Below are 24,974 nucleotides of genomic sequence, written 5' to 3'. Positions count from 1 at the left end.
GGAAGCCACTCAGGTCACAGCACCGAAAGGGACCCCAGATTGGCTGGCTCGGCCGTTCCAAAGCAGGAAGCCTCGGCCTAGCAAACTCTCTGATTTGCAATGTCGATGAGTGGTACCGGCGGCTACTCCCATCTGCGGGCGCCGCTCGGTGTCTTGTGACGATCGTAGCTCCATGCTTGGAGGATTGACAAGCACCGTAAGCTCGATGCTCTCGTACCTCGCGTGCGCCTCGTCTACGCCTGCGTGTTTTGAGGCGTCCTTCTCCTCAAGGCAACTTCCGCATTTCCCCGCAAGGCAAGCCAAGTGGCTGATCTCGACCACTCTATGAAGCGGAGACGATTATGCTTGCTTTAGGCATAGTTAAGCTTGATTGAGTTGCGGCCGGGCTTGGAGACGGGCCTGGAGCTACAGGACTACTGCACGATCATTCGGAGCAGCTTCCCAAGTTTCCATGCATGTGATCGCAAGTTTTACGAGGTCGTTGTTAAACATCCATCCGGGTAAGAGGTAGAGATCGTGATTGCTGGTTATTGTTGAGAGACATGAAGTGGAGACGAGTGAGAGAAGGTTGGTAACAGTTGTACAATGAATCACATTATCATGAGAGACTGTGTTACTCTCTCGTAGCGCTATGAACTGGTCTTCTCTTCGCTCTGACTCGTAACAGCTTTCGTGGATGGCTTTTCAGGCAAGAATCGCGAGTACAGCCATGCCGTGAACTTGATGGCACTGTCGTCGACGACAATGGTCATGACTTCTGCGACCCACATCGTGACGGGCAACAAGATGAATTGGCAAGCGATGAAGCTCAGCTCCAATCCCTTTGGTCCCCATTTCGGAAGAGGGAAGCGACCAACCCACCAAGGCATGAGGAGGATGTGATGACCGGGGATGGTCCAGCCGACGGCACAGTAGAGTCTGTCTCCCAATATCCAAAGGACAGGGCCGTGCATGAGGTAGAGCATGAAGGAGATGCGTCCAAGATGTTGGCAGAAGCGAGTCTCAAAGAACTTCTTGGCCCAGTTGATGTGTGGGACAGAGGCCACCAGGAATACAGCCGCCCAGTGCAGGAAGAACCATCTGAAGTCGAAGACAGCTTGGGGTTTGAAGTATGCCAGGTAGTACCATCCAGGACTGCTCTTGAGCAGGTTCACTTCGATCGAGTGCGAGGGAATGCCGCCGAGCAGAATCGCAACCGTGAACAGCGTGTAGAATATCATTTTCTTGTAAGGCTCCAAGGATTTCATCCAGCGTGGAAGTGTTCCTTCTGCGGCCCTCAATTCCAGATCGCAGAGAATCATACCAGACACGAACATGCAGTAGTAGGATCCGTCCGTGATGTACATGAAGTAGTACCAGAGCACACACAGCGCGAACAATCTGCCGTCTCGTGTCATCCTCGATACTGCCATGAGTGCAGTATAGATTGTGATGGAGCCTTTGAATTCTACTGGAATCGTCCAGATATGCGGATGATAGTCATTGATGACTCGGTTGCCAGTGTCCCAGATGAAGAACATGTTCTTGCAGTCGCAGTACCACTTCCAAACTTCGTCTTTCCACGATTTTTGCGGCTCGAAGCTCATGTGAATGCCGAAAAAGTGTGGTGTGCACATAATCATGAAGGACACAATGATAATGGGAATGTACAGCCGCAGCCAGCGCTTGAACAGCGAAGCGGAGACGTTGTCGCCCAACAACACGTATTCTCCTTGTCTCATCAACTGCAGTGGTTTGACAGACAGAACGTATCCTGAGAGGACCAAGAAGCAGGACACTGAGAAATGCCCGCCGGAGAAGAAGGTCCGGATGAATGGCAGCGCCGCAAAGTAATATTTGCCATTGTATCCAAAGGTATTCTCGAGCGCCGGCGATCCGTCGTAGAATGCGTGAGCCCATAGCTGATGATGCAGACAGTACACCATCAGTGCCGCGAATCCTCTGATTCCATCCAGGTATGCTGTCTTCCTCAGCTTTCGGTGCCCGCCAGTATTTTGCTTTGGCAGGAATGAAGGCCTGAACATGGAAGCCACGGGCGCGAGAACTCCCACCAGGGGTGCCACCGCGGCCGCAGCTGGAGCAATGGCTTTTCTTGCAGGCGCGAGGACTTTTGCTACAGGAGCAAATACTCGTGAGGCGTGTGCCCGCGCCGTCTGCACATGAGGATCTATCCTCTCATAGTATTCTCCCGCGCGCATGCTCGCCTGTGCTGCGAGATCCTGTATCCTGATCACATTGTCTCCTTGCTGTTGCCGTTGTTGTTGTTGCTGCTGTCGTCTTATGTCATCCTCCTGAGCCAGGAGATTCAGGCGCATCGGCTCCAGATCTCCCGCTTCGAGCTGCGCTTCTTTCATCCTGGCGACTTCTCTGCCGTTATCGTGGAAGCCCATCGAGGCAACGGTGCTATGGCGAGGGGCAGCGGCGACGAGAGGCAGAACGCATTACAATGTGCAGATGGAGGTGTGTGGGCCGCATGTGACAAACGATGGCAAATACATCACTCGAGTAGAGTTCGAGGGTAACGCGTTAGAGGCTCGGCGAGGGCAACGATCACAATGCGGGCCCGCCGGGAGTGTAGCTGGAATCGGCAGAAGGGGTGGCGGCGACGAAAAAAGCGCCAAGTGTGCAGAGGATGAGGTGACAGGTGAGGCGCAACGCGCAACGCTTGCTGCCGACCCCGGCTGCGCCAGCCGAGTTGCGTCTTGGGGGCTGGTCCCGCTGCGGAGAGCTGATTCGCCGTCTCCTGGATGGGGTGAGGTCTGGCAGACATCGGACCTCGGCGCCGGTCGTATAGCGAAGGAGGGTAGGGGAAGTCTGGGACGCTTTGTTCCTGCGTGGAGCGTATCCAGAGCCTACCAGTCCTGTAGGCTCGTAGGCTCGGACCTGGAACAACCAGCGACCACCACCACCACGAAAAGTGCGGGGATGTTGTAATCCCTGCTCCAGTACGAAGGCCATGTGAGATGCTCGCGGCACAAGTCAGCAGGCGCAGGAGCGATGCGACCAGTCGCCAGTGAGTGGTGCAAGATTGCTGCTGCAGCGAGGGCGAATTGGTAACTAGCAGTCATCAAAGCACAGACACGCGTTGGCTGCTTGGGGCTTTTTCAACGTCTGCTACCGAAATTCCTCTGCCGCTACCGCCCGGCCTGCCAAACACCGCAAAATTACTCCGACATTTAGTTTCACGCACCTCCTGGGACAGATGGAATCGCCAGTGTGCACTCCCAGTCTGGTGGTTGACTGGTCTCCGCGCCAGGCGATGCCAATGTCAAAGAAGGCCGCGGTAGCAAAGCAGGTGAACAAGGCACGTCGACATGCGGCGCAAGCACACTGCAGCAGCCACCTGCAGGCCCTCGTGCTGTGCTACTCGCCAGATCCTACCTCGGCCAAGCGCGTCGTCATAATGCGCCCGTTGCGTGCGTGTTTTGCAGCACTTCGGTAGAGAGCCAAGCATCTGCAGCTAACCAGCTCCCTGCTATTTGCGCATTTTCTGGGTGGCAATGAGAGGCAGATTGACTGTTGGACAAACGGGTGCATCGTCGTGCCCGCTGCTGCTGCTTGTGTGTGTCTCTGACCGGCGTATCAACGGTCGAGCGTGCTCCTGGTTATATTTGCGGCGGCGACCACAGGAGTGCAGCTGAAGAGAGGGCGCCGCTATAATTGGTTGGGATCCCAGTGCCAATCAATTCGCTTAAAGTTTGGCCGGTCTTGCCAGTATCGTTCTCGATCCGCCCGCTATGCTTTGCAAATCTGGCCTTTCTTGGGGCAAGCCGCCACATTGAGTTCGTGGCCGACATGCTTCACACTTATCCGACAAAGTAGCAATTCTCGCGCCCGCGTCGCTCCCACAACCGCCTCTCCAATTCTCTATAGTGTGGAGATGCTCTGCTCGTTCACCGATTAGCATCCCTTACTGCGAGCCCTCCTCCCGCCCTTATTGTCACTCAGACCTTCGTTCGCGACACCACTTCCACGCTGAGCACTCATGCGAGTGCCACTGCATTTGCCTGAGTTGCCCATGTTTGGCCAACAAGCACCGCGAGCTCGTTCTTGGTCGTCGAGCCGCACGCCAGCAGAGAAGACCGAATTTCCCGTCGACGCGAAAATGAAGGCCGCACCACCCAAATACAGCGCGAGGGAATACCTGCAATCAATACCACAGATTGGCATGCCCAAGCAGCTCCAGCGAACGATACCCGCGCTACTCGCACTGTGCCTATTAGTCTTCTTCCTCTCCGGCTCACATACAGGATTCGCTCCAGGATTCTTCGAGTCGAGACCCAAACACTTCCCGCGAAAGATCTGGCAGACATGGAAGGTGGATCCCCTCAAATTCGAGGAGCGAGACCACAACGTGGCGCAATCGTGGATCGCGAAGAACCCAGACTACCGATATGAGGTCCTCACGGACCAGAACGACATGGCCTATGTCGAGACGCATTTCGGACCAGATGGCCTCAATCGCGAGGATATTGTGTACGTGTATCGCGAACTCACCGCCCGAATCATCAAGGCCGACTTGCTGCGATACATGATCATGTACATTGAGGGCGGCGTGTACACCGATATCGACGTGGAGGCGCTGCGTCCGATCAGGAATTTCATTCCTCCTCGCTGGGACGAGAAGGACGTGGATATGGTCGTAGGTGTCGAGATCGATCAGCCAGAGTTCTCGCAGCATCCTGTACTGGGTAGCAAGTGCAAGTCCTTCTGTCAATGGACGTTCATGTGCAAGCCCCGACTTCCTGTCATGATGAAGCTCATTGAGAACATCATTGTCTGGCTGCGAAGCGTCGCCGCACAGCAGGGCGTTCCGATTTCCGAGGTCAAGCTTGATTTCGACCAGGTCATCAGCGGCACCGGGCCCTCAGCCTTCACCAACGCGATCCTCGACGATATTGAACAGCGAACCGGCGAAAAGGTCAGCTGGGAGCGATTCCACGACTTGACCGAGTCCACGCTCGTGGGCGGCGTCCTCGTCCTGACAGTGGAGGCATTCGCTGCTGGTCAAGGCCACTCCGACTCCGGTACCCACGACACGAAGCAGGCGCTCGTCAAGCACCACTACCACGCGTCAGGCTGGCCCACGACCCATCCTCGATTCAACCACCCCATCTTCGGCGAAGTCGAGCAATGCAACTGGAACCACGAGTGCGTGAGGAAGTGGGATGAGGACACCGCCGCGTTCGAAGCGCTTTCGCCAGAAGAGAAGATCAAGAAGGTCGCGCTCAAGGAAGCCGAGGATAAACGGAAAGCCGAAGAGGAGGAGCGACGAAAGGTCGAAGCCGAAGAGCGCAAGAAGAAAGGCCTTCCAGAGCTGAAGTATGACGAGAACGGGAAAGTGATCATCCCTGATGAAGACAAGAAGGACAAGGACAAGAAGGAGCCCGCACCAGATCTCCACCGAAGATGACTTGATTGATCAGAAAAGTGACGATAGACAAATCCAGCATATTTGAAACAGGCGGCGGCGGTGTTTGGCGAGCTTTTTGTTGTTGTTCATCATCTCTTAATCAGATCTGGCGATCAGTATGTGTGTGTCTTGGGCATTTCTCTGCATGTGAGTTGCATGGTATTTCCGACATGAGGTTGGTCGGGTTGGTGGATGGTTGGGCGACGAAAGGAACGCACGCGGTCAGAGGCGGAGCGGAAACAGACGTTACAAGTAGGAGCCTACTTATGAGCCCCTGTTCAAGCTTCAGAGAATGACATGTATAATTTCCAACTCTCTCAGCTCTCAGGAACCTTTCTTCAAGGGTCATGGATTTTGGGTGCGTTGGCAGGTCGAGTTGAGTTTCGTTGCTCTTGCCAGGATTTCCGGTTCCAGCTGACGGGCAATATCAGGCGAGTCATAGGATCATAATGAAGGAACGAAGATGTCGAGCAAAGAGGAGAACTTTTCCAGTCGAGAGGCGATGCAGGTGATGTTGTCGTTTCTCAGCCTTGTCATCTTGGCAGGAACCACTGACGTTTACAAGATAAGTAATCAAAAGTGCAGGTGCGACGCATCGACCAGCAATTGCGGACTTCGCTTCATTTCCTTCTACTTACCAGCATCTTGTGCTACTTGCAGACTGCCCCAGACGTGCGGCCGCACAACACCGCTTCCAAGCCGAGCGAGCAGCGACTGCAGCTGCCCCAAGCTCTGTGCATCATGCACGCACTTCACCTGTGACCAGATCCACGGACTCTTGCGCGACAACTTCAGCCGGACGAAGAGTACACACGGCAGTAGCGGCTTCAGCAGATTTCCACCAGAAGTGGCACAGCAGACGGCAGCCACATTGCGATGCAAGCAAGCGTGCGTCTCACGTGCGAGCCCTTGGGAGCATTCATCGGTTGAGCCACTTGTGATTCCATTTCGAAAAGCTCTCTGCAGCGCTATGATGCTTCTTCGCTGTCCTCGAGGGTAGAGAACTCGCGCCTGATCGCAGAAATAGACGCCCGCAGACAGTTGCTCTAAGCACAAGCAGGCCAGTCGCGTAAGCTAAGAAGCCTCTGCCTCTACGAAAGAGCTTTGTCCGAAGATGATCGCTTCGAAAATCGGCTCTCAGAGAACTTACTACGGCATATTTCCAGAGCAGATTGATCTACCAGGCACCTGGCGGGAAAAAGATCCTGTGGAAGTCCTGCAACTCAGAGACAATTTGAAGTTACAAGATTGCCCAACCTGCAGCCCATCAGATGAAGCACCCAAGAGAGAAAGAGATGCCACCTTGAGAAAGGACCAAGGCGAACGAAGAAGTGCCCTTTAGCAAACTGCTCCCAAGTAGAGACCAGGTTTTGCCGCAATGTGCGACCACAGGCGCATCTTGACCAGATGGAAAGTTCGTCCCAAGGTACAACGCCCAAGCTCTCAGCATACAACAGTCGCTCCAGCTGGTCTCTGACTACAGCATTTGAACGCAAACTGCGCAGGACAGATCCTGCATCCTTTCATCACGACTCAGGTAACAGGTATCTTGTGGAAGAGCTTATTCATCACCCTCTTGACGACAGATAGCAGAGGCCCCCATCTCCCATCTGTCGCCCAATGCTCTTCCGGCGTACCAATACTGTCGCATACTTGTGACGAGCGAGTGTTCGTAAGAATTTGGGGCTGTCTGAGGCCCTAGCAATCCGATTTCTCTCTTGATGATCGCGCTCCTTGTGTGTTTTGTTCGGCCAACTCCAGGACGTCACCTCAATGGACATCTCACTCACGTGGAATGAGCAGAAATTATTACTGCCAGAGGGCGTGCGGTCTAGGCGGGTTGCAATGGAGGACCTCTGCGTGCTCAAGTAGCTTGAGTTCCATCCTGGTGGCGTCGCCCATTGACGGAGTGTCAGTATTGCTTGGACTTTGGTCGTGTTGTGAGGTACTTCACTTTGATCGATCTCGTCTGTGCCATCAGGCAACAAGTTTCTGGTGAATGTACCATCGTGCTCTGCACCTCCACGCGAGCGCAGACCTGCGATTACTACCCCCTCAACGCTCACCAAGTCCGTCGCTCAGAATGCTTCTGCCTACGAGCTCAAAAAAGACTGCGTCTGCACCATGCCGCATTCTTCGCTACCACCGAACATACGCTCTGTATACGCCAGAATACGCCAATACGCCTTCATGTGGCGGCGAAGCAGAATGTTTCTAGCCAAGAACTGCACAGCGCGAGTCAATCTGGCCAATCATACCTTCCATTCTAGAGCTGGACCCACTTTCTTGGACAGGCATCGTATTCGTCGTATCCCTCGCGACATATATCCGACTGTCGCGACACCAAACGACGAAAGTGCAAACAAACGGCAATGGGCTCCACTAAAGAATTGGGGAAAGGACGCGATGTTGTGGCTGCGATATATAGTCTTTGTGGGACCTTCTGCCTTTCACACTCATCGCGCACGCTGTCGACATTGCGTTGCAGACAATAACTTCCGACGCTTCACGATCGTTGACACGACAGTCAAAACTGCGCTCGCGACTTTTCGGCGCCGAACATCAAAACATACGATCAGTCACCCCCCGATCGATAAAATCGACCACAACTTCATCGAACGAACGACAAGAAAGGCCAAAAGGCACGCAACGTGCCCATCATGGCACCTCTCATCAACAAAATCCTCCACCACCTCCTCACCCGCCAAGCAGCAGAGCCCTCCTCCGAGAACGATGCCTTCGCCGACTTCGAATTCTACCGCTACTCCCCCTCGCTCGCCGCCGCCATAATCTTCACCCTCCTCTTCATCGCCACCACAGCCCTCCACACCTACCAACTAATCCGCACTCGAACCCTCTACATGATCCCCTTCCTCATCGGCGGCTTCTTCCAATCAATCGGCTACATCGCTCGCGCAGTTTCCGCAACCCAAGAGAACGGAGAATGGACTCTCGGACCTTACATCGTACAAAGCACTCTCATTCTCGTCGCTCCGGCACTTTTCGCAGCGAGTGTGTATATGCATCTGGGACGAGTGGTGAGAATGGTGAATGGTGGACAGAAAGATGAGAAATTGTTGTTCGGGTTGATTAAGACGACGTGGTTGACGAAAGTCTTCGTGGCGGGCGATGTGCTCTCTTTTATGATGCAGGCTTCCGGTGGAGGGCTGATGGCCACTAGTAGTGTGGAAACTGGAGAAACACTCGTTCTCGCTGGCCTCGGAGTGCAAATTGCATTTTTTGGCTTGTTTGTTTTCACAGGTGTGACTTGGCATTTGAAGATGAGGAGCAGGAATTCGGTCAGCAGGGTGAGTGGACGTGGACGCTTTCGCAGCTTTCGACTTTTGCTGACACTTTTTTTTTTCTTCCAGACTGAATCTCTTCGAGGTCTTCCCTGGGAGAAGCACATGATTTCGCTCTACATTGTGAGCATCCTGATCTTCGTTCGATCGATCGTCCGCATGGTCGAATACGCACAAGGCTTCTCCGGCTACATCCTTTCCCGCGAGTGGTACCTCTACGTTTTTGACGCCCTTCTCATGTGGTTGGCTATGGTCACCTTGAACGTCATCCATCCCAGTGCCGTGGCTGCTCAGATCCGGGGAACGGGAAAGATGGTCACCCATGTGATCCAGACCAAAGACGTCCAGTGAGTGACTGAACTGGAGACCCTGGATTCCATGGACTTAGCTGACCGGACGGGACTACCAGGCAGACGAATTACCAGAATGTCCAGATGAATGGTCCATGGTCATGAGGGCGGAGGCGTGATTCGAAAAGGATTTCGCATTTGAGAGTCTTTGAGCACAAAGCATTGTTGATCTTGCATCGTCGGGTTTGATCGTTTTGAAGCGCGCAGCTAGAAACCCACAGTCCAGTTGGGATGGAAATATGAAGCATGAGGCATGATGCATGAGCATAGGGTGCGCTGGTGAGGAGGTCCTCGCCCGTAAATGCATGCACCCAGGAGTCAGTGTAAAATAGAACCCCAGAGCATAACTGACGGCTCAGTAACGAAGCACATACTTTCCGCAGATGATGCCCTCGAGCAGGCCTACAGGCATCCGGGCGTTCCCTGTTGTCCTACCAACCTGCACTATTCCGCATACAGTACTTCCAATCCTCCTCAACCCCTCCCCGTAACACGACTCAAATTAAACGCCGCACTAACCAGTGCCAAATGACTAAAAGCCTGCGGCGTATTCCCCAACTGCTCCCCACTCTTACTAATCTCCTCGCTGAACATATTCAAATGATTCGCAAAACCCAAAGTATTCTCAAACAAACTCACAGCTTTCTCCAAATACTTCGGCTCATACGCTCCCGCACGCGTCAGAGCTTCAACAAGCCAGAACGTACACATACTGAAAGCGCCTTCGTCACCGGATAAGCCGTCGTTGCTGGCTTTCAGATTATAGCGATAGACTTGGCCGTTACTCGTGAGACCTCCTCGTTCGGGTGGGAGGAGGATACGATCGAGGGTTTTGGTGAAGCGGGGATCGTTGGGTGCAACGAAGAAGACTAAAGGGGCGATGAGGACTGCACTGTCGATTGCTTCGGGGTGTTCGTAACTTTGGACAAAACTTTCGAGTTCTTTGCTGTAGCCTTTCTCCATCACGTCTTCCATGATTTGATCACGAGTGGCGAGCCATGTCCAGCGATTCGGGCAAGGGAAGTTTCGTTTGTCGGCTAGACGTAAAGCGCGGTCGATGGCGACCCAGAGCATGATTTTGGAGTAGACGAAATTTTGAATTTCGCCGCGGACTTCCCAGATTGACATGTCTTTTTCTTTCCAGACGCCGCAGACGAAGTCGGTCATTTCGCGGACGGAGAGCCATGCATCGTAGGAAATGGGTTTGCCGTATTTGTTGTACAGGTAGACGGCGTCTGTGAGCTCGCCGTAGATGTCGAGCTGTTTGTGGTTCGCAGCTCCATTACCTATTCGCACTGGCGCACTTTGTCGATAGCCTTCGAGATGGTCGAGTTCGATCTCAGGCAGATCTGTGTCGCCGTGTATGTCGAACATGATTGGCAGCGCGCCGCTCGGCAGCCGGGAGTGCATGAGTCGCTTGCGGATGAACTCCATATAAGCTTCTGCTTCTTGCCGGAAGCCCATTCGCAAGAAGATGTAGATAGTGAAGCTGCTGTCACGAACCCATGAGAAGCGGTAGTCCCAGTTTCGACTGCCTCCAAAAGCCTGTAACGCGGTTAGCTCGACACATCAGGAGACCAAGTAACACAGTATACCTCTGGCAACGAGAAAGTCGGTGACGCGATGATAGCACCCGTTGGTTCATGTGTCAGCAATTTCAACGTCAGCAAGCTGCGCTGTACAGCTTCTTGCCATCGACCTTTGTAGCATGACTGCGACATCCAGTTATACCAATAATCTTTCGTATCTCGTTGAAGTCGGTCAATCAGAGGCGAAGTAATCGCCTTTTCGGGTGCCCAGAGTTCAGTCTCCGGGTCATGATCGCGAAGCACGAAAGAACAACTCTGCCCTTCCTGCATCCGCACTCTGGCCTCAATCGCACGGCCCAGCCCATGCCCGGGCGCTGTCTCAAATCGTATTTGTGGTCTTTGTCCATCGTCGTCGGGCAAGTCTTCCGTGACGTAGAAGTCCAGTGCCAGAGTATCGCTCCTGAAGGTACAGACTCCGGATTCTCCTTCCTTGTGATGTTCATTGAACTCAACGACATGTCGGTCGCGAGCGTAGTTGAAAGCAGGTAGTACTCTCACCACAAACTCAATTTCGCCACGGACACATTCAACTCTCCTCACAAGCCACTTCTTCAGCTGCTGTGGCTCACCATCCGTGTCTTTCGTATACTTAGGTCGTGGGAAGAAATCAATACTCCTCATCACGCCATCATCGTTCAGATAACTGGTCGCCAAGATGTTACTGCTCGGAAGATACTGCTGTTTTGTCGTCAAACCTCCGTTCTTGGTACCAGTAAGTGGAACAGGCGAAATCGTAAAATGGCCACCCTTATCCTTGTCGAGCATGCGACAAAAAACGCTGGGCGAGTCGAAGTTCGGCCAGCACATGAAGTCGAGCCCTCCATCAGTAGCAACGAGAGCCGCAGTGTGCATATTGCCAATGAGCCCATAGTTCTCGACAGGCATGTAACCCGTTGACCGTCTCATGCCCAGAGGATCAACGGGAGACGTGTTTTCGCTGGGCGAGGTTTGGGCCATTGCCGAAGTCGGTCGCAGGTAGGAGTTCCTGCGAGTCAGTAGTTTGCAAAGGAAAGACTGGCAACCTACCTCTGCCTACGTGGTGATATCCGCGTGCATACACTTGTGGAACGGTTGCTTGTGGAATGGTTGTCATGCTGACATTGGATGTTTCTCTCGCTCCGGAGTGACATCATGTATGGTGTGATTTTTGATTGGCAGATAGAGCCCAGACGCTAGCTCATGTAAGAATGCGCGGGTGCGACATCGAGAGCCAGCAAAGTCCCTCGTCATTGGCTAAATCGAGCTCGGCGCTAATTCATGTTTGCGAGCCCCCGAGGTGAACGACCGTGGCACATTGATGCATCGCACCGCGCTGAGGCATCTGATGGGCCATGCAAACAACTCATACACCATCTAATAGCATCATAAAGATCACCGACTGCACCAGACGCGGGCAGCATTATATACAACACGCGACACACGGTTCGAAGAGCGAGCCAAAGTCCATTGGCCGCTTTAAGCTCGGCGCTAGCTCATGTTTGTGAAGCTCTGAGGTGAATGCCAACAGCACATGATTGGTGCATTGCACGGTTGAGTGGCCCACTCGGACTCAGACACCAGTTCATGGCATCAAAATGGTCAACAATAGCACCACACGTAGAGAGCATCATATACAGCAGAAAACACAGTTTGCCCATCTTGAAACGAAAAAACAGCTGCACACAACGAACATCACTCGTTCCTCTATACAACTTTCGCTACGTTACGAAAACATCTGCACAAAGCAGGACACAACTGCATGTGACTTTTGTTCATTCAACACGATTTCTATCATCAATGTGCTTCACAGCTGCGGCTGGTCTTTGCCGCCTGGCATCATTAATTTCCAACTTTCGGTGTCCTGCCCTCTTTTCGTGCCAACACCATCTCCCTGTGTACGCGATTTCGCAGATGGACAGAGAAATCTTGAATGACTTTGTCAGGCACCGCCGTGTACAGCTTGCCAGGACAATCATTGCATCGAATCCGGGGCAGGTACTGGTATTTAATCCCAGCTGGAGCGGTGCCGCCGACAGTGGGAGGTTGCTTGCCCTTTGTGATACTTCCAGTCTCGACGTCGATCATATACGCTCGCATGAAGGGCATGAAGTTGTCGTCAGGGTGCTCGGCGCGCAGAGTCTCGATAGCTTCATTGAGCCAGGGCGGAGGGGCGGGCTGTGAAGCTGATTAGCAGATGCGCAGAGTGGGTGTCAATCCATTCAAGACTTACCGCATCATCATCCGGCGCTGGCCAACGTGCTATGTCGACAGCGCCGCGTGAGTCGTAACTCACATTCGCACTTGAACCGGCCCGTGCCTGCCGTGCTGTTGATGGCGCCCGAGAGTGGTTGCCGTTGGGCTGCGGTGTACTCCGGGGTGGCAGCGTTCGTGGGGTCATGTTCGGAGTGCTGGTGGCTCCTCGCGCAGGTGTGCCAGGCTGGAGACCAGGTCCCAGCGATGGTCCAGAGGCATAGCCGGACAGTGGGAATTCTTTCGCGCGTTTCTTGGCCTGCAAAGCGTCCCAGAACGCTTTCAACTTGGCTTTGCCAATCTTCAGCTTGACGATCAACGTTTCATCCTCGTCCAGAACCGCAGCGCTTTCTTCTCGCAATCGACTCGACCTTTCGGGAGCAGTTCGTGTTTCTCGCGCCGGTGCAGCCATGGCTTGTGAATCGGGCGTTGCTGATCGACCGTATCCAGCGCGCATGTTCGCTTGCGCTTGCGCGGCGGCACCACGCATGCCACGGGTTCTCGCGGTGCCTCCCGTGTTCATCATGGCCGAAGGCGCAGGAGATTGCTGCTCCGCACCAGAATCTTCGCTGTCCAGATCATCAGAGTCGATATCGCCATCAGCAGCCCGGCCACTACGGCGTCCACCTCTTCCGCCGCGCCTGGTCTTGGGTATCCCAGTCGTGTCAAATGTCTCCACCGCACCAGGAATGACGGAATGCACGATGAGGGACCTGACCGTTCTCGGCCTCTCGCGCAGGTCAGGCAAAGCCGGCCCACCCCGACGGTTCAGCTGTCGTTTCTGTGCTCGGTGCTCGCGCATCATAGATGTCTCGGTTCGTTCAAGCTCGGCTTCGCTCATTTCGTACATGTACGGCGTGAAATCTTTCTGTGTTTGTACAGGTCGGAACGCACTATGGATGGGTGCTGGTAGGAAATTATCTCTCAGTTCTGGGTCCTCGATTGGTCGTCCGTCAAAGGGGTGGTTCGTGAGATAAAGTGCTTTGGTATATTGTTGGCTCTGTTCTCGTATTGAGTGTGCGATAGCCGTCGTAAATTCGCCGGAGAGAGCGTTTTCTTTGGCCATGGATGCAGCGAATTCTTCGGGCGAATTCAGAGGATTGTTGATGTCCCATTCAAACTGATCGACGAGTGTTATTCGTCCGATCGTGATGTTCAACTTGATCTGTATTCGCATCTCGTCGTCCTTGTGACCAGAATACGGAACGCCAGCTTCCACAGGGCCATCTTCGACGATTATGTGTGGATAGTAGTTTTGAAGCTGTTCCTGCATCTCCGCCTTGATTTGCTGCGACACTTCACGCAGGTTTTCCGGTGGAATCTTAAGGTCCTCGAGAAGGTATTCCATGAAGATGTCCGGACTGATGCATTTCTCGTGCAGGTTCCATGTGAAGGTGTCGCGCAACCTCAACTTGTCCAGCTCGATGTCCAATCGTACCGGGACGAGCTCTTCATGCTGCTCGGCCTGCTGTTGCAAGTCCCTGCGGTTGATGTGGATCTGTTTTGACCTCCGGCCCTTTGGCGGTCCCCGGTTGGAGCTATAGACGATTTGCGATTTCGCATCCGTTCTGCCATTGCCATACCCTGCGAACCCATAGCCATATACTGAGCCTGGATTGGTCCGCCGGCGCGCAGCGACCTCAGTCATGTAGAATTCCTTCTCCTTCTCCTTGGCCAACAGAAGATCGCGCGATCGCTGCGACTGGTCATTCATAGCAGCGCCATACAGGAGATCCCGCTGAATATATCGGTCCAGCAGAACTTCATCGTGCGCCGGCTGAGGCTCATTCGTGGTCGCGCTCACAGGTAGTTGTGTGCCATCGCGCGATCGCTTCCGACTTAGCTGAGGAGTGCCATTGGACTGCGCGGAGCCATTGGTGGTGCCAGTTTGTGCGGGCGAAGCATTTGTCGCTAGCCCTTGAGCTTGCATGGTTTCTTTGGCTTTTTGTTTGCCTTCCCGAATCGCGTCCTGGCCATCAGTATTCGTGCCCGGTTGTTGATCCGCGGTCGACGCGCCATCATGGTTATTATTGTCGGGGGTAGGAGCGGCACTGGTCGCGTTATTGTTGGGGCCGACCGCGGTGGAAGGCGTCGTGGCCATGGTGGTCGGCGGTGTTGGGGATGGAGGGCGGAGCGGTAGGGACTAGACGCGTGAGGCGGTCATCAAGACTGCTCGCGACGCTATACGGGCCATCAGTAGACTGCGCAGACAATGTCACATGTCGGGGGGACGATGGGCTGTGACACGGGCAGCGGTTGGCGTGCGCGGGCGTAGCAAAGCGAGTGGTCGCATTGCTGCTGTAGGGCGAGCGAGCGAGCGCGCGGAGAGGGTGAGTGAAGGGGCGCGCGCGCAGCGAAGTCGAGAATAGAGCGTGAAGAGAGAGCAGCATGACATACCGTGATCCTGAGATGGGCAGGCCGTCGTGTCGTCCTTGGAATCGTCCAGGCCCAGGCGCGTGTGCAGCATCGACATCAACAGAACGCATCCAGCCGTGGAGAGGAAGGGGAACTGCCGAGCACCCGACGCCCGCATCCTTCGACAAACGCTCCCCGTTAGACCACCACCGCCCATTTCCTACGACAGACGTTCATAGCGAAAGCAGAGCATACACAGAACAGCGACAGCACCACCGTCACATGCATGACAGCCGGTCGTCAGAGACATCGGCTGAGTAGTGCCGCCGACCAACATCGGAATGAGCCTCGACCGCCTGTTCGCCAACCGCATACCCGGCGCTACTGCCTGCACATTGGCAATTGCTCACGCCGTGACTTCAATTCTCGCGCTTGATCTCGACGGAGTGTCGTCCGAAAGATCATTCACTCGACTTTTCGCGCTTTTCTACACCTTCCGGTGCCATACAACGAATCTACGACCGATGTCTCGTCACGTGACTATGGAAGCCTGAGGCAGACATGGCTCGGCCGATTGACCTCGTCTGGGGCTCAAGACGGGCTTACACGACTGACATCCCTACATGAATGAATCTATGAAGCTATGCTGATGCACACATCCAGTGTACTGCTAGACACCCTGAATCTCCATGGCTTTGCTGCACACTGGAATGGCTTGAGTCGAATCCGACCTGCTCAGCCCACGGCAGGCACTACGGGTCAAAATAGGCCGCATCGTACCTATACCGGATTGACATTGCGACCCCACGACTGCCACGCTGGTAAATTGCTGTCTCGTACGATGTCTTTTTCGAGGCCTTTGACTTCAGAAGGCCAGTGGCGATGGCTGCCACGTATCGTACAGCATCTTCGACTGCATGGTTCAGAGCCCTTTCTTGATCTGCAGACGCTGGTCAGCGCGAGCGTAGCCTGGAAGAGTTCAGAAGGCACTTACGAGGTGGAAATGGATGTGCTGCTTCACCCGCCAGAGTCACTCTGCCCCGGCGGCTGTCCCAAAGCGAAGGCTCTTCCCATCGCTTCCAGCGGTCGCGCGGCACGTCTGTTCCGATCGGTATTGCTTGAGAAGCCGCTTTGAAAGGCTCGACAAATGTCTGTCCTAGGTCTTTGAAGTGTTGAAGTCGTTCTTCCGATGTCTCAGGCGTCTTTTCTGCGTCTTCCCAGTGGGTCAGAGCCATCTGAAATACCCAGCGCTCTGGCGATACATTCTCTGACGCGTCCAGTATTGTGATGGACATGCAGCTTGAACGATCCGGATGAAACGCATAACATTGACTCCTACCACATTGTTCCCTCAGCATGAGCGCAACGTCCGCTGGAACCGAAGCCGAAAAGTGATAGGCAATCACTTGAAGCGGCTTGGCTCTCGCAGACTCCGCATGATCGAACAGCCAGGACCGCACGAACGAGTCGGCGCCATCAGCACCGACGACGACATCTCCCGACGCGCCTGACCCGTCTTCGAACAGGACTCTGACCCCACGCTTACTTGTGATGATGTCGATCAGTTTCTTGTCATGCCTGATATCAAGTCCAGCTCCCAACAATCTCAACGTTCTCGCTCTTGATACACGCCTCCAACCCGGGTCACATGCTTCAACAAGTACGGCGACACTTTTCGCATCACGCTCTGGAAATGATCGTTGACCCGACTCGTCGCCGAAGTTGATCTCGCATTCGTCCTTCCAACGATCGGAGATATCCTTGGGCAGTGTCTCCAGGAGCTCTTTCTCTCTTTCGCAATCCATTCGCATAGACCAGTCTCGGATAGGCTCATTGCTTGAGCTACGTTCAAAGACTGTGCAAGAGATTCCATGTTTTCGCAGACCTTGGGCTATCGCCAGTCCCGTGAAGCCGGCTCCTATGACCAGAACATGCATGCTTGAGTGTTCCTTCGTCAGAAACTGTGAAACTATCGTGCACATGGCATTCGACTCAAATATGGATCTCATGGCGCGCTCTAACTACAGTAGTCATTCAAGATTCCAGCTGATCGATGTGTCGGCGGCCTCTCCAATCGTTCGCTGCAGCGCCACTCAGCCTCCCCAAAGTTCGAAGCGCCGATCACTGGATGCTTGAAAACAGACAACCCACTCACAGCCACAACTGACTCAATCGCAGTGAAATCCAGTCACACACCATCACGCACTGGCTTCGCCCTCCGCTTGCCGAGCAGCGACCGATCCACCCTTCCAGCTCTCTTTCGGATCCTTTTGTCTCTCTGCTTCAGAGGCCTTACCAATAGGGCCCCAACCTCCACCACCCGGCGTCATAACAATAATACGCTCTCCCGCCTGCATAGCCGCAGTATTCTTCGCCCCAAGCGAGATATACCTTTCCTCCTCCTTCTCAGCACCCACATCCCCATTCTCGCCCTTCTTTCCATTAACATCCGCATCCGACCCTTTCACCTTCTTCACCTTCCTCACCCAAATATTCTTCCCACACTGCGCATCCTCTCCTCCCTCCAACCCATAAGGATGATAAACCCTCCTCTCCGACAAAATCGAAACCTGCACCGGAATCCTAAACTCAATATCACGAATCACACCATCCCCTCCCTTATGTTGTCCCTTCCCATGACTTCCCTCTCTCAAACTAAACTCCCTCAAAACAACCGGATACCTCCTCTCAAAGACTTCCGCATCCGTGATTCGAGTATTCGTCATATGTGTATGCACACCATTCGTTCCATCCCATGTCGACCCAGCACCACTTCCACCTGCAATCGTCTCATAATACCCAAAACCTTTGACAGCTTCTTGTCCAGAAACGTTACCGCCGAAGCCGAAGGTGAGATTATTCGTATCGCCTTGAGAAGCTGCACAAGCGCGGAAAGCTTTCAATACCACATCCGTAACACGCTGCGATGTTAAGACATTCCCGCCTACGACAGCTGCAGTCCCGGAAGGCGACAAGAATGATTTCGGAGGAATGATGACTTTGACGGGTTTCAAACAGCCTTGATTCAGCGGAATGTCTTCTTTGATCAGACATCGTAAGCAGTAGATGATGGCAGAATAAGTCACAGCTTCAGGCGCATTCCAGTTGGCGTAAACTTCCGGTCCCGTGCCGGTAAAATCAAATACTGCTTCACCCTTTTCGGCATCGATGGTGATTTTGAGTTGAATGGGAGAGCCATCATCCATAAAATCGATGGCGGAGAGGTCTTGGCCTTCGAAACGAGAGGAGACGTCTTTGAGTAGATTCCGAACAGAAAGTTCGGCATTATCCTGAATGCTGTGCATGTAGAATTGTACAACATCTTCGGTATAATCTTCGATCAATGTAGAAATGAGGTTGATACCTTTTTGGTTAGCGGCGATTTGTGCTTTGAGATCGTTCAGGTTATCTGCAAGACAACGCGTGCCGGAACAACCCGGATACTGCGCAGGCTCAGTGAGTAAGAGTTCGGTGATGCGTTCTTCGTTGAAGTGACCTTCCGATACGAGCTTCTCAGTCTTGATCGCTGCGCCTTCCTGGAAGAGTTCTCGACTGTGTGGAGGCATAGAGCCGGGTAAGATACCACCAATGTCTGCATGATGAGCTCGTGATGCGACGTAGAAGACGATGTTGTCACCGGAGAAGGCGGGTGTGATGACAGTGATATCAGGTAGATGTGTCCCGCCGAACATGGGATGGTTTGAAACCAGCACATCGCCTTTCTTTAGCTTTCCTTTCCATATTTCGGCTTGTTTGCGAACACAGGTGGACATGCTTCCGAGATGGACTGGAAGATGTGGTGCGTTTGCAACGAGACCTCCATCGGCGTCGAATAAAGCGCAAGAGTAGTCGAGGCGCTCCTTGACGTTAGTAGAAACAGAAGTCTTTTGCAATGCACGACCCATTTGCTCAGCAATGGCCATGAACCTGTGAGCAAAGATCGAAAGCATGATCGGATCAACGTTCTTCGTCTCCACTTTCTTCTCCTGTGCATCAACTTCGCCGAGATTGATCACCACGTGCGTGTCGATGAGCAGAGCAGAAGCATTCGGCGTGACGACAATGGTTTGGGTGCCATCAGCAATGATTGCAGGTCCCTTGATACGATCTCCGACAGCCAGATCTTCCAGCTTGTAGATAGCAGTATCCTGCCTCCCGCCCTCAAAGTACACCGACTTACTACCATAGGTCTTGTCGCCTTTCTGTAGATCCTTTGGCTTGACTTCTTTGAGTTGCTGATCGACAGTCTTTTCAAGACCCTCGAAGGTCTTGCCGATGCCTCGAGCACGCACGTCGTCGATGATTATATCGCGGTCTGGTAGCGTGAAGCCGAATTCTTGCTCGTGTTGTTTCACAAAGGCCTTGCCAAACGCCCAATCGTCACCATCGTAGTCCTTGCTCGCTTCTTGCTTACTGGGTCTGACGATCATGAGCGCTGATTCTGTTCCGCGGTATCTCATATTGAGATACTCTTCGAAATGAATTTGATCTTCAGAAAACCCTTGGTCCTTGAGTGTTGCGGTCGACTTCTTCTTGAGCTCGGCCATTTTGTCTTGCAGGTATTGCCTGGTCTCTTGATCTTTGTCAGACCAGATACGTGACTCAGGCTCTTGTCGCTCGTCTACGACATCTGCTAGCGCCATGCCGTATGCAGATAGGACTGAAGAATAGCGATGGACCAAAATCTGTGTTATGCCGAGCGCTTCGGCGATGGCGACTGCATGCTGTCCACCTGCGCCACCAAACGTCGCGAGCCTGTGCTTGCTGGTGTCGTGTCCTCGTGCTTCGGTGAGAGATCGAATCGGCCGAGTCATGGTCTCGTTGGCGATTTTGAGAAAGCCATAGGCGACCTCATCCATATCCATTTCCTTCTCCTTGTTACCAGCGGCATTCTCTTTGTTGATCTTTTCCGTCAGCTCCATGAAGGCGGTCTCACTTGCTTGCTCGTCCAGGCCCTCATCTTCGTTCTTGCCAAAGATCTTGGGGAAGAAGTCAGGTAATAACCTGCCGAGCAGCAAGTTGGCGTCTGTGATAGTCAATGGGCCGCCTTTGCGGTAGCATGCAGGACCAGGATGTGCACTCGCACTCTCCGGGCCAACCACGAACAGACCGTTTCGGAAGAAAAGCCGAGAGCCACCACCAGCAGCCACTGTGTTGATGTCCAGTTGAGGAGACTGGATCGTGACGCCGGCCGTTGTCGTCTCAAAAACGTGATCATAACGCCCATTGCCATATCTTGACACATCAGTACTGGTTCCTCCCATGTCGAAACCGATCACTGGAATCTGCGTCTCAGGGTCGTAACTCGTAAGCGCATATCCGACAACACCTCCCGCTGGCCCAGAAAGAATGGCTCGCAGACCACTGAAGCCATCAACATCAACAAGTCCTCCATCCGACTGCATGAACTCGCAACGTGCTCCTTTCGAGCCACTTTCGTTCTTCACGCTTTCTGTTCCCAGTCCGCCCTCGAAGCCTTTCTGGAAGCCGTCAATGTATTTGCGGATCGCTGGAGTAAGATATGCATCAGCACAAGCCGAAGTCGCTCTCGGCACCAGCTTGATCATAGGCATCAGCTCAGACGATAGCGAGACGTGCTCGAACCCGATGTCTCTCGCGATCTTACCCACTAGCGCCTCGTGCTGCGGGTATGTGTATCCATGCATGAGACATACTGCTATGCTCTTCAATCCAGAATCATACACCTCTTGCAGCTGCTGTCGTATGCGCTCCTCATCTGGCCTCTGTAGTATTCGTACTGTCTCTCCCGATAGGCCTTTAACCAATTCTGCGTTTCTCTTTGCTCCATCTACTGCCTCAGCTTCCGTCGTACGACGTTCTGGATCCTCAGCATAATCCTCTAGTGTGACTCGCTCATCGATCTCGACCACTTTCTTGTACAGCACTTCCGGCTTCCTGATCGCAAGGTCGAAGATGTTCGGCCGACTCTGGTTGCCGATTTCCAAACAGTCCTTGAAGCCTTTCGTGACTACCATAGCAATATCTTCTCCTTTCCTTTCCAACAACGCATTTGTCGCGACAGTCGTGCCCATGCGAATGCTTTCGATCTTGCTCGTGTCTAATGGCTGCCCTCGGGGAATGTCCTGACCGGTAAACTTCTCGAGTAGACGTCGAATACCCTCGAGTGGTGCATCATCGTAGTTTTGAGGGTCGACAGACAGGAGCTTGATCAAAACATCATCCTCCATCTTACCCGTCCCTGGGTTGCCGACACAATCTGTGAAGGTCCCACCTCGGTCGATGGCTATCCGGATGCCTCTTGAGGTGCCATTGACCTGGCCGTTTGTGGTAGCTCCCATGGCTGCAATGCTTTCGAAGGTCTGCAGAGATTACAGAAAGAGGTCAAGTCTAATATTCTTCAGCATGAGTTGTCGAGACGCTAGAAGTGGGATAATGTGGAGGGGTATAGAGTGGTGCGAGATTGGAGTAGACGAAGGCAAGTCAGTGATATGTATATGCCAGACTTGACCGTTGCGTGCTCAAAGAAGGCCTATCGGTCCGCTCTTCGCCATGGAGAGAGCATCAACACGCCGTGGTGGACATGATAGTGCTGTGACGGAGACGTGCATTGGCGGGCAAGCTGCTTCCTCTCGGCCAAAGCTGCCACTTCCCGTCGGCTTTTCTTTCACTCGCCGAGCATCCGTGCGTCTTGCTGAATCAGCTGGTACCCGGTCCGGGATCTCCAGTGATGGCTTCCTTCCAATAGTACAGTACATCTCACACCTACTTCACGCATCGTTGTGGAACACGTGAGGGAGCCAAGACCCATTGAATACACGCGCCCTGTAGACAACTGCGTTGCCTTTGGAGGCAGGTTTAAGCAGTGAAAGCTAAGTACAAATTCTACCAACTTTCTTGCTAGCCATACTTCTTCCATATTACCATCAAGCTGCAAGACACCATCCCCACGATCCCAGCACTCTCAAGCCAAGCAAAGATGGAAGATTATAATGTCAAACATCTCAATTCTGGTCAGGACTTCTCACGGCCCTGGATGCTTCACAACCCACACCACACGACACAAGGATGGTCTCGCGAACAAGTGGATCCTGGTGTGGAAGCCTTTCATCGCACTCTACCAGATTACAATGAAACACAGCTACACGATTTACCCACGGTGGCTAAGGAGCTCGGCCTCGCTCGAGTGTTCATCAAGGACGAATCTACACGTTTTGGACTTCCAGCTTTCAAGGTCCTAGGCGCCAGTTACGCGGTTCATCGAACTGTCTGCAAGCAAATGGGCCTTCCGGCCTCTACTACTCTGAAGCAACTCAAGGATAATATATTGAAGAACCAAGATCAGTCGATCCGACTCGTCACATGCTCCGAAGGCAATTGGGGTCGGGCTTGCGGAAGGATGGCGAAGATCTATGGACTGCCCTTGACGATATATGTACCAGGATTCATGAGCGAGTATACCCAGAACTTGCTGCGCGGCGAAGGTGCGGAGGTCAAGGTTTTGGAAGGTGGGAGCTACGATGATTCCATTGCTGCTACCAGGCGTGATTCGGAGGAGACTGGCGCTTTGATGGTGATGGATGTCAGTTGGGAAGGGTATACGGAGATTCCAAAGGTGAGATGAAGCCTGTTTTGGTGATTTCTGCTTCAACTAACAATTTTTGAAGTGGGTAACGGACGGCTACAGTACGATGCTTACAGAAGCGGGCCGACAAGTGGCAGCCCTGGCGAACGATGCCAAACCAAACACATTTTTCGTGTCTGTCGGAGTGGGCAGCTGGGCTCACTCAACAGTGGCGCACTATAAAGCTGCCAATCCAAACAACGACATCATCGCCGTGGAGCCTGACACTGCTGCGTCGTTGAAAGAGTCTCTGCACGTTGGCGAACTAACTCCTATTGAGACTGACGATACGATCATGGCTGGCATGAACTGCGGTACCACATCTCAGATCGCATGGCCTATTCTGAAGACCGGAGTGACAGCCGCGGTGACCGTGACCGACCAGGAATCGCACGAAAGTGTCAAGTTCTTCAAGAAGAACGAAGTCAATGCTGGGCCTTGCGGGGCCGCGACGTTGGCTGCTCTGCGCAAGTATGTATCAACATTGACTCCTGCAGCGAGAAGTAACATGGTGGTGATTTTGTTCAGCACAGAGGGTTGGAGGGAATATGAAATCCCGAGCTGAAGTGCGTGGGTGCCGAGCAGAATGCTCACCTCGAAGAATGGCAGTATAAGTCTTGCTAAAAATCTTGTCTATGGCAATATTTCTGTTCCGATCTATTCTCACCTATAGGCTCATATCAATCAAGATCTTGCAATTCTGATTATCCTTCTGAGTCAAAGTTTCCAGCCCTTCCTTGACAACATCCTCCAGCCTGATCCTCTTCGTAATCAAAGGACGAGGATCCATCTTCCCTGTCTCTATCGCCGCAATGACTTCTCTAAAGTCGCTCGATAAATATGCCAAGCTACTGGACATGGTGATCTCCTTCGATATCATCGGGAATGAATAGTAAGTTGTCGCATTGGTCGACACGAAGAGATTAATCAGAGTGCCTTTGGCACGCAAGCACGCGAGCCCGGTATCCATCGTAGGTCCAACGCCTGCGCAATCGAACACCATGTCGACACCATCAGGTGCACCGAGAGATTTGGGGGCTTCAGCGGGAACGTTATCGGTCAAGGGATTGTACGATGCGGTGGCTCCTAGTTGCAGGGCGAATTCTCTTCGGCTCAGTGTTGGCTCGGACACCGCGATCCGAGTCACGCCTTTGGCTCGTAGTCCAAGAAGTGTTGCAGCTCCAATCGGACCACCACCTGCGAAGCGAAATATGATCAGTGACTTTGATCGAACTCTCTTCGATGTTACGATGTCTCACCAATAATCAACGCCGTCGAATCCTCCGTAATCTGGTCACGCACCAGACTAATGCCATGCCATGCCACAGCCAAAGGCTCAACAAGTGCTAGAAATAATCATCAGCGAATCAACTCATACCGAGATGCTACACCGAACACAATACCTCCAACATCACAATCGATGCCCTCCGGCAACTTAAAAACCAAATCCTCCGGAATCACAGCCCCGTCACCCATCCCTCCAGTCTTAGTATTGATCCCATAAAACCCCGTCTGCCGACAAACATTCGTCGCTCCAGTCTTACAAGCTGAACAGCTCCCATCGAAAATCGTAGGCATGACAGCGACTTTGTCACCGACCTAAATTTCCAACGCTTTCAACATCAGCATATCCCTCAATCCTCATCGCAATCACCCCAAACTCCCACAACACCCAAGACCAACCCCAAAAGTAGGAATGCAACAACTTACCTTCAAACCCCCCTTACACCCCTCCCCAACAGCCCTCACAACCCCCGAAAACTCATGTCCCATCGCAATCGGCAAATTGGCCCCCGTAATCGGATGCGGAGTCTTCAAAGTATCCGCAAACATCTGCTCATGGAAAAAATGTAAATCACTGCCACAGAGTCCACAGAATTTATTCTCGATTGCGATATGGCCTGGTAAGAGAGGTGGATGCTCGACTTGTTCGATTCGGAGGTCGCCTTTGTCGTGGAAGAATGCGGAGCGGATTGTTTGGGGAAGGGAGGATGCCATTGTGGATTTGGAGAGAAAATGATTGGGGGTTTGTGATTAGAGAACCTTCTTGGTTGAATAGGATATGGTTATAGTCTGCAATCTATTGTTCTGGTTCCTCATTGCCGCGTATGCCACGGGAGCCATCGTCCCCCG

The 24,974-nt window shown here is 53.1% G+C and overlaps 9 protein-coding genes across 9 annotated transcripts; 3 read left to right on the top strand and 6 right to left on the bottom strand.

Annotated features, from left to right (window-relative positions):
* Nucleotides 1–629: 629 nt before the first annotated feature.
* On the bottom strand, nt 630–2,354 carry RHO25_012126 (uncharacterized protein; the record flags this gene model as incomplete). Its single annotated transcript, XM_023603529.2, has 1 exon — nt 630–2,354. The coding sequence occupies one exon, from the start codon at nt 2,352–2,354 to the stop codon at nt 630–632; it is 1,725 nt and encodes a 574-aa protein (XP_023454922.2).
* A 1,631-nt stretch (nt 2,355–3,985) lies between these two features.
* RHO25_012125 (uncharacterized protein) lies at nt 3,986–5,413 on the top strand (the record flags this gene model as incomplete). The annotated part of the gene is made up of 1 exon (XM_023603528.2): nt 3,986–5,413. One exon carries the CDS (start codon nt 3,986–3,988, stop codon nt 5,411–5,413), a length of 1,428 nt encoding a protein of 475 aa, XP_023454266.1.
* Nucleotides 5,414–8,073: 2,660 nt separating this feature from the next.
* Nucleotides 8,074–9,153, top strand: RHO25_012124 (uncharacterized protein; the record flags this gene model as incomplete). Its single annotated transcript, XM_065603489.1, has 3 exons — nt 8,074–8,721; nt 8,785–9,062; nt 9,129–9,153. The coding sequence occupies 3 exons, from the start codon at nt 8,074–8,076 to the stop codon at nt 9,151–9,153; spliced, it is 951 nt and encodes a 316-aa protein (XP_065459561.1).
* A 386-nt stretch (nt 9,154–9,539) lies between these two features.
* RHO25_012123 (uncharacterized protein) lies at nt 9,540–11,611 on the bottom strand (the record flags this gene model as incomplete). The annotated part of the gene is made up of 2 exons (XM_023603526.2): nt 9,540–10,610; nt 10,661–11,611. The coding sequence occupies 2 exons, from the start codon at nt 11,609–11,611 to the stop codon at nt 9,540–9,542; spliced, it is 2,022 nt and encodes a 673-aa protein (XP_023454268.1).
* An 861-nt stretch (nt 11,612–12,472) lies between these two features.
* On the bottom strand, nt 12,473–14,984 carry RHO25_012122 (uncharacterized protein; the record flags this gene model as incomplete). Its single annotated transcript, XM_023603525.2, has 2 exons — nt 12,473–12,808; nt 12,864–14,984. The coding sequence occupies 2 exons, from the start codon at nt 14,982–14,984 to the stop codon at nt 12,473–12,475; spliced, it is 2,457 nt and encodes an 818-aa protein (XP_023454267.1).
* Nucleotides 14,985–15,990: 1,006 nt separating this feature from the next.
* RHO25_012121 (uncharacterized protein) lies at nt 15,991–17,175 on the bottom strand (the record flags this gene model as incomplete). Its single annotated transcript, XM_065603488.1, has 2 exons — nt 15,991–16,178; nt 16,233–17,175. The coding sequence occupies 2 exons, from the start codon at nt 17,173–17,175 to the stop codon at nt 15,991–15,993; spliced, it is 1,131 nt and encodes a 376-aa protein (XP_065459560.1).
* A 261-nt stretch (nt 17,176–17,436) lies between these two features.
* Nucleotides 17,437–21,558, bottom strand: RHO25_012120 (uncharacterized protein; the record flags this gene model as incomplete). Its single annotated transcript, XM_023603524.2, has 1 exon — nt 17,437–21,558. One exon carries the CDS (start codon nt 21,556–21,558, stop codon nt 17,437–17,439), a length of 4,122 nt encoding a protein of 1,373 aa, XP_023454925.1.
* Nucleotides 21,559–22,196: 638 nt separating this feature from the next.
* On the top strand, nt 22,197–23,406 carry RHO25_012119 (uncharacterized protein; the record flags this gene model as incomplete). Its single annotated transcript, XM_023603523.1, has 2 exons — nt 22,197–22,832; nt 22,885–23,406. The coding sequence occupies 2 exons, from the start codon at nt 22,197–22,199 to the stop codon at nt 23,404–23,406; spliced, it is 1,158 nt and encodes a 385-aa protein (XP_023454924.1).
* Nucleotides 23,407–23,508: 102 nt separating this feature from the next.
* Nucleotides 23,509–24,839, bottom strand: RHO25_012118 (uncharacterized protein; the record flags this gene model as incomplete). The annotated part of the gene is made up of 4 exons (XM_023603522.1): nt 23,509–24,038; nt 24,101–24,187; nt 24,245–24,440; nt 24,552–24,839. The coding sequence occupies 4 exons, from the start codon at nt 24,837–24,839 to the stop codon at nt 23,509–23,511; spliced, it is 1,101 nt and encodes a 366-aa protein (XP_023454435.1).
* Between the last annotated feature and the right edge of the window lie 135 nt (nt 24,840–24,974).

The sequence above is a fragment of the Cercospora beticola genome, chromosome 8 (genome assembly GCF_033473495.1).
Source record: "Cercospora beticola chromosome 8, complete sequence".
NCBI classification, from domain to species: Eukaryota; Fungi; Ascomycota; class Dothideomycetes; order Mycosphaerellales; family Mycosphaerellaceae; genus Cercospora; species Cercospora beticola.
The sequence above is the reverse complement of the archived record's forward strand: the minus strand, read 5'-3'. Positions and strand labels throughout refer to the sequence as shown.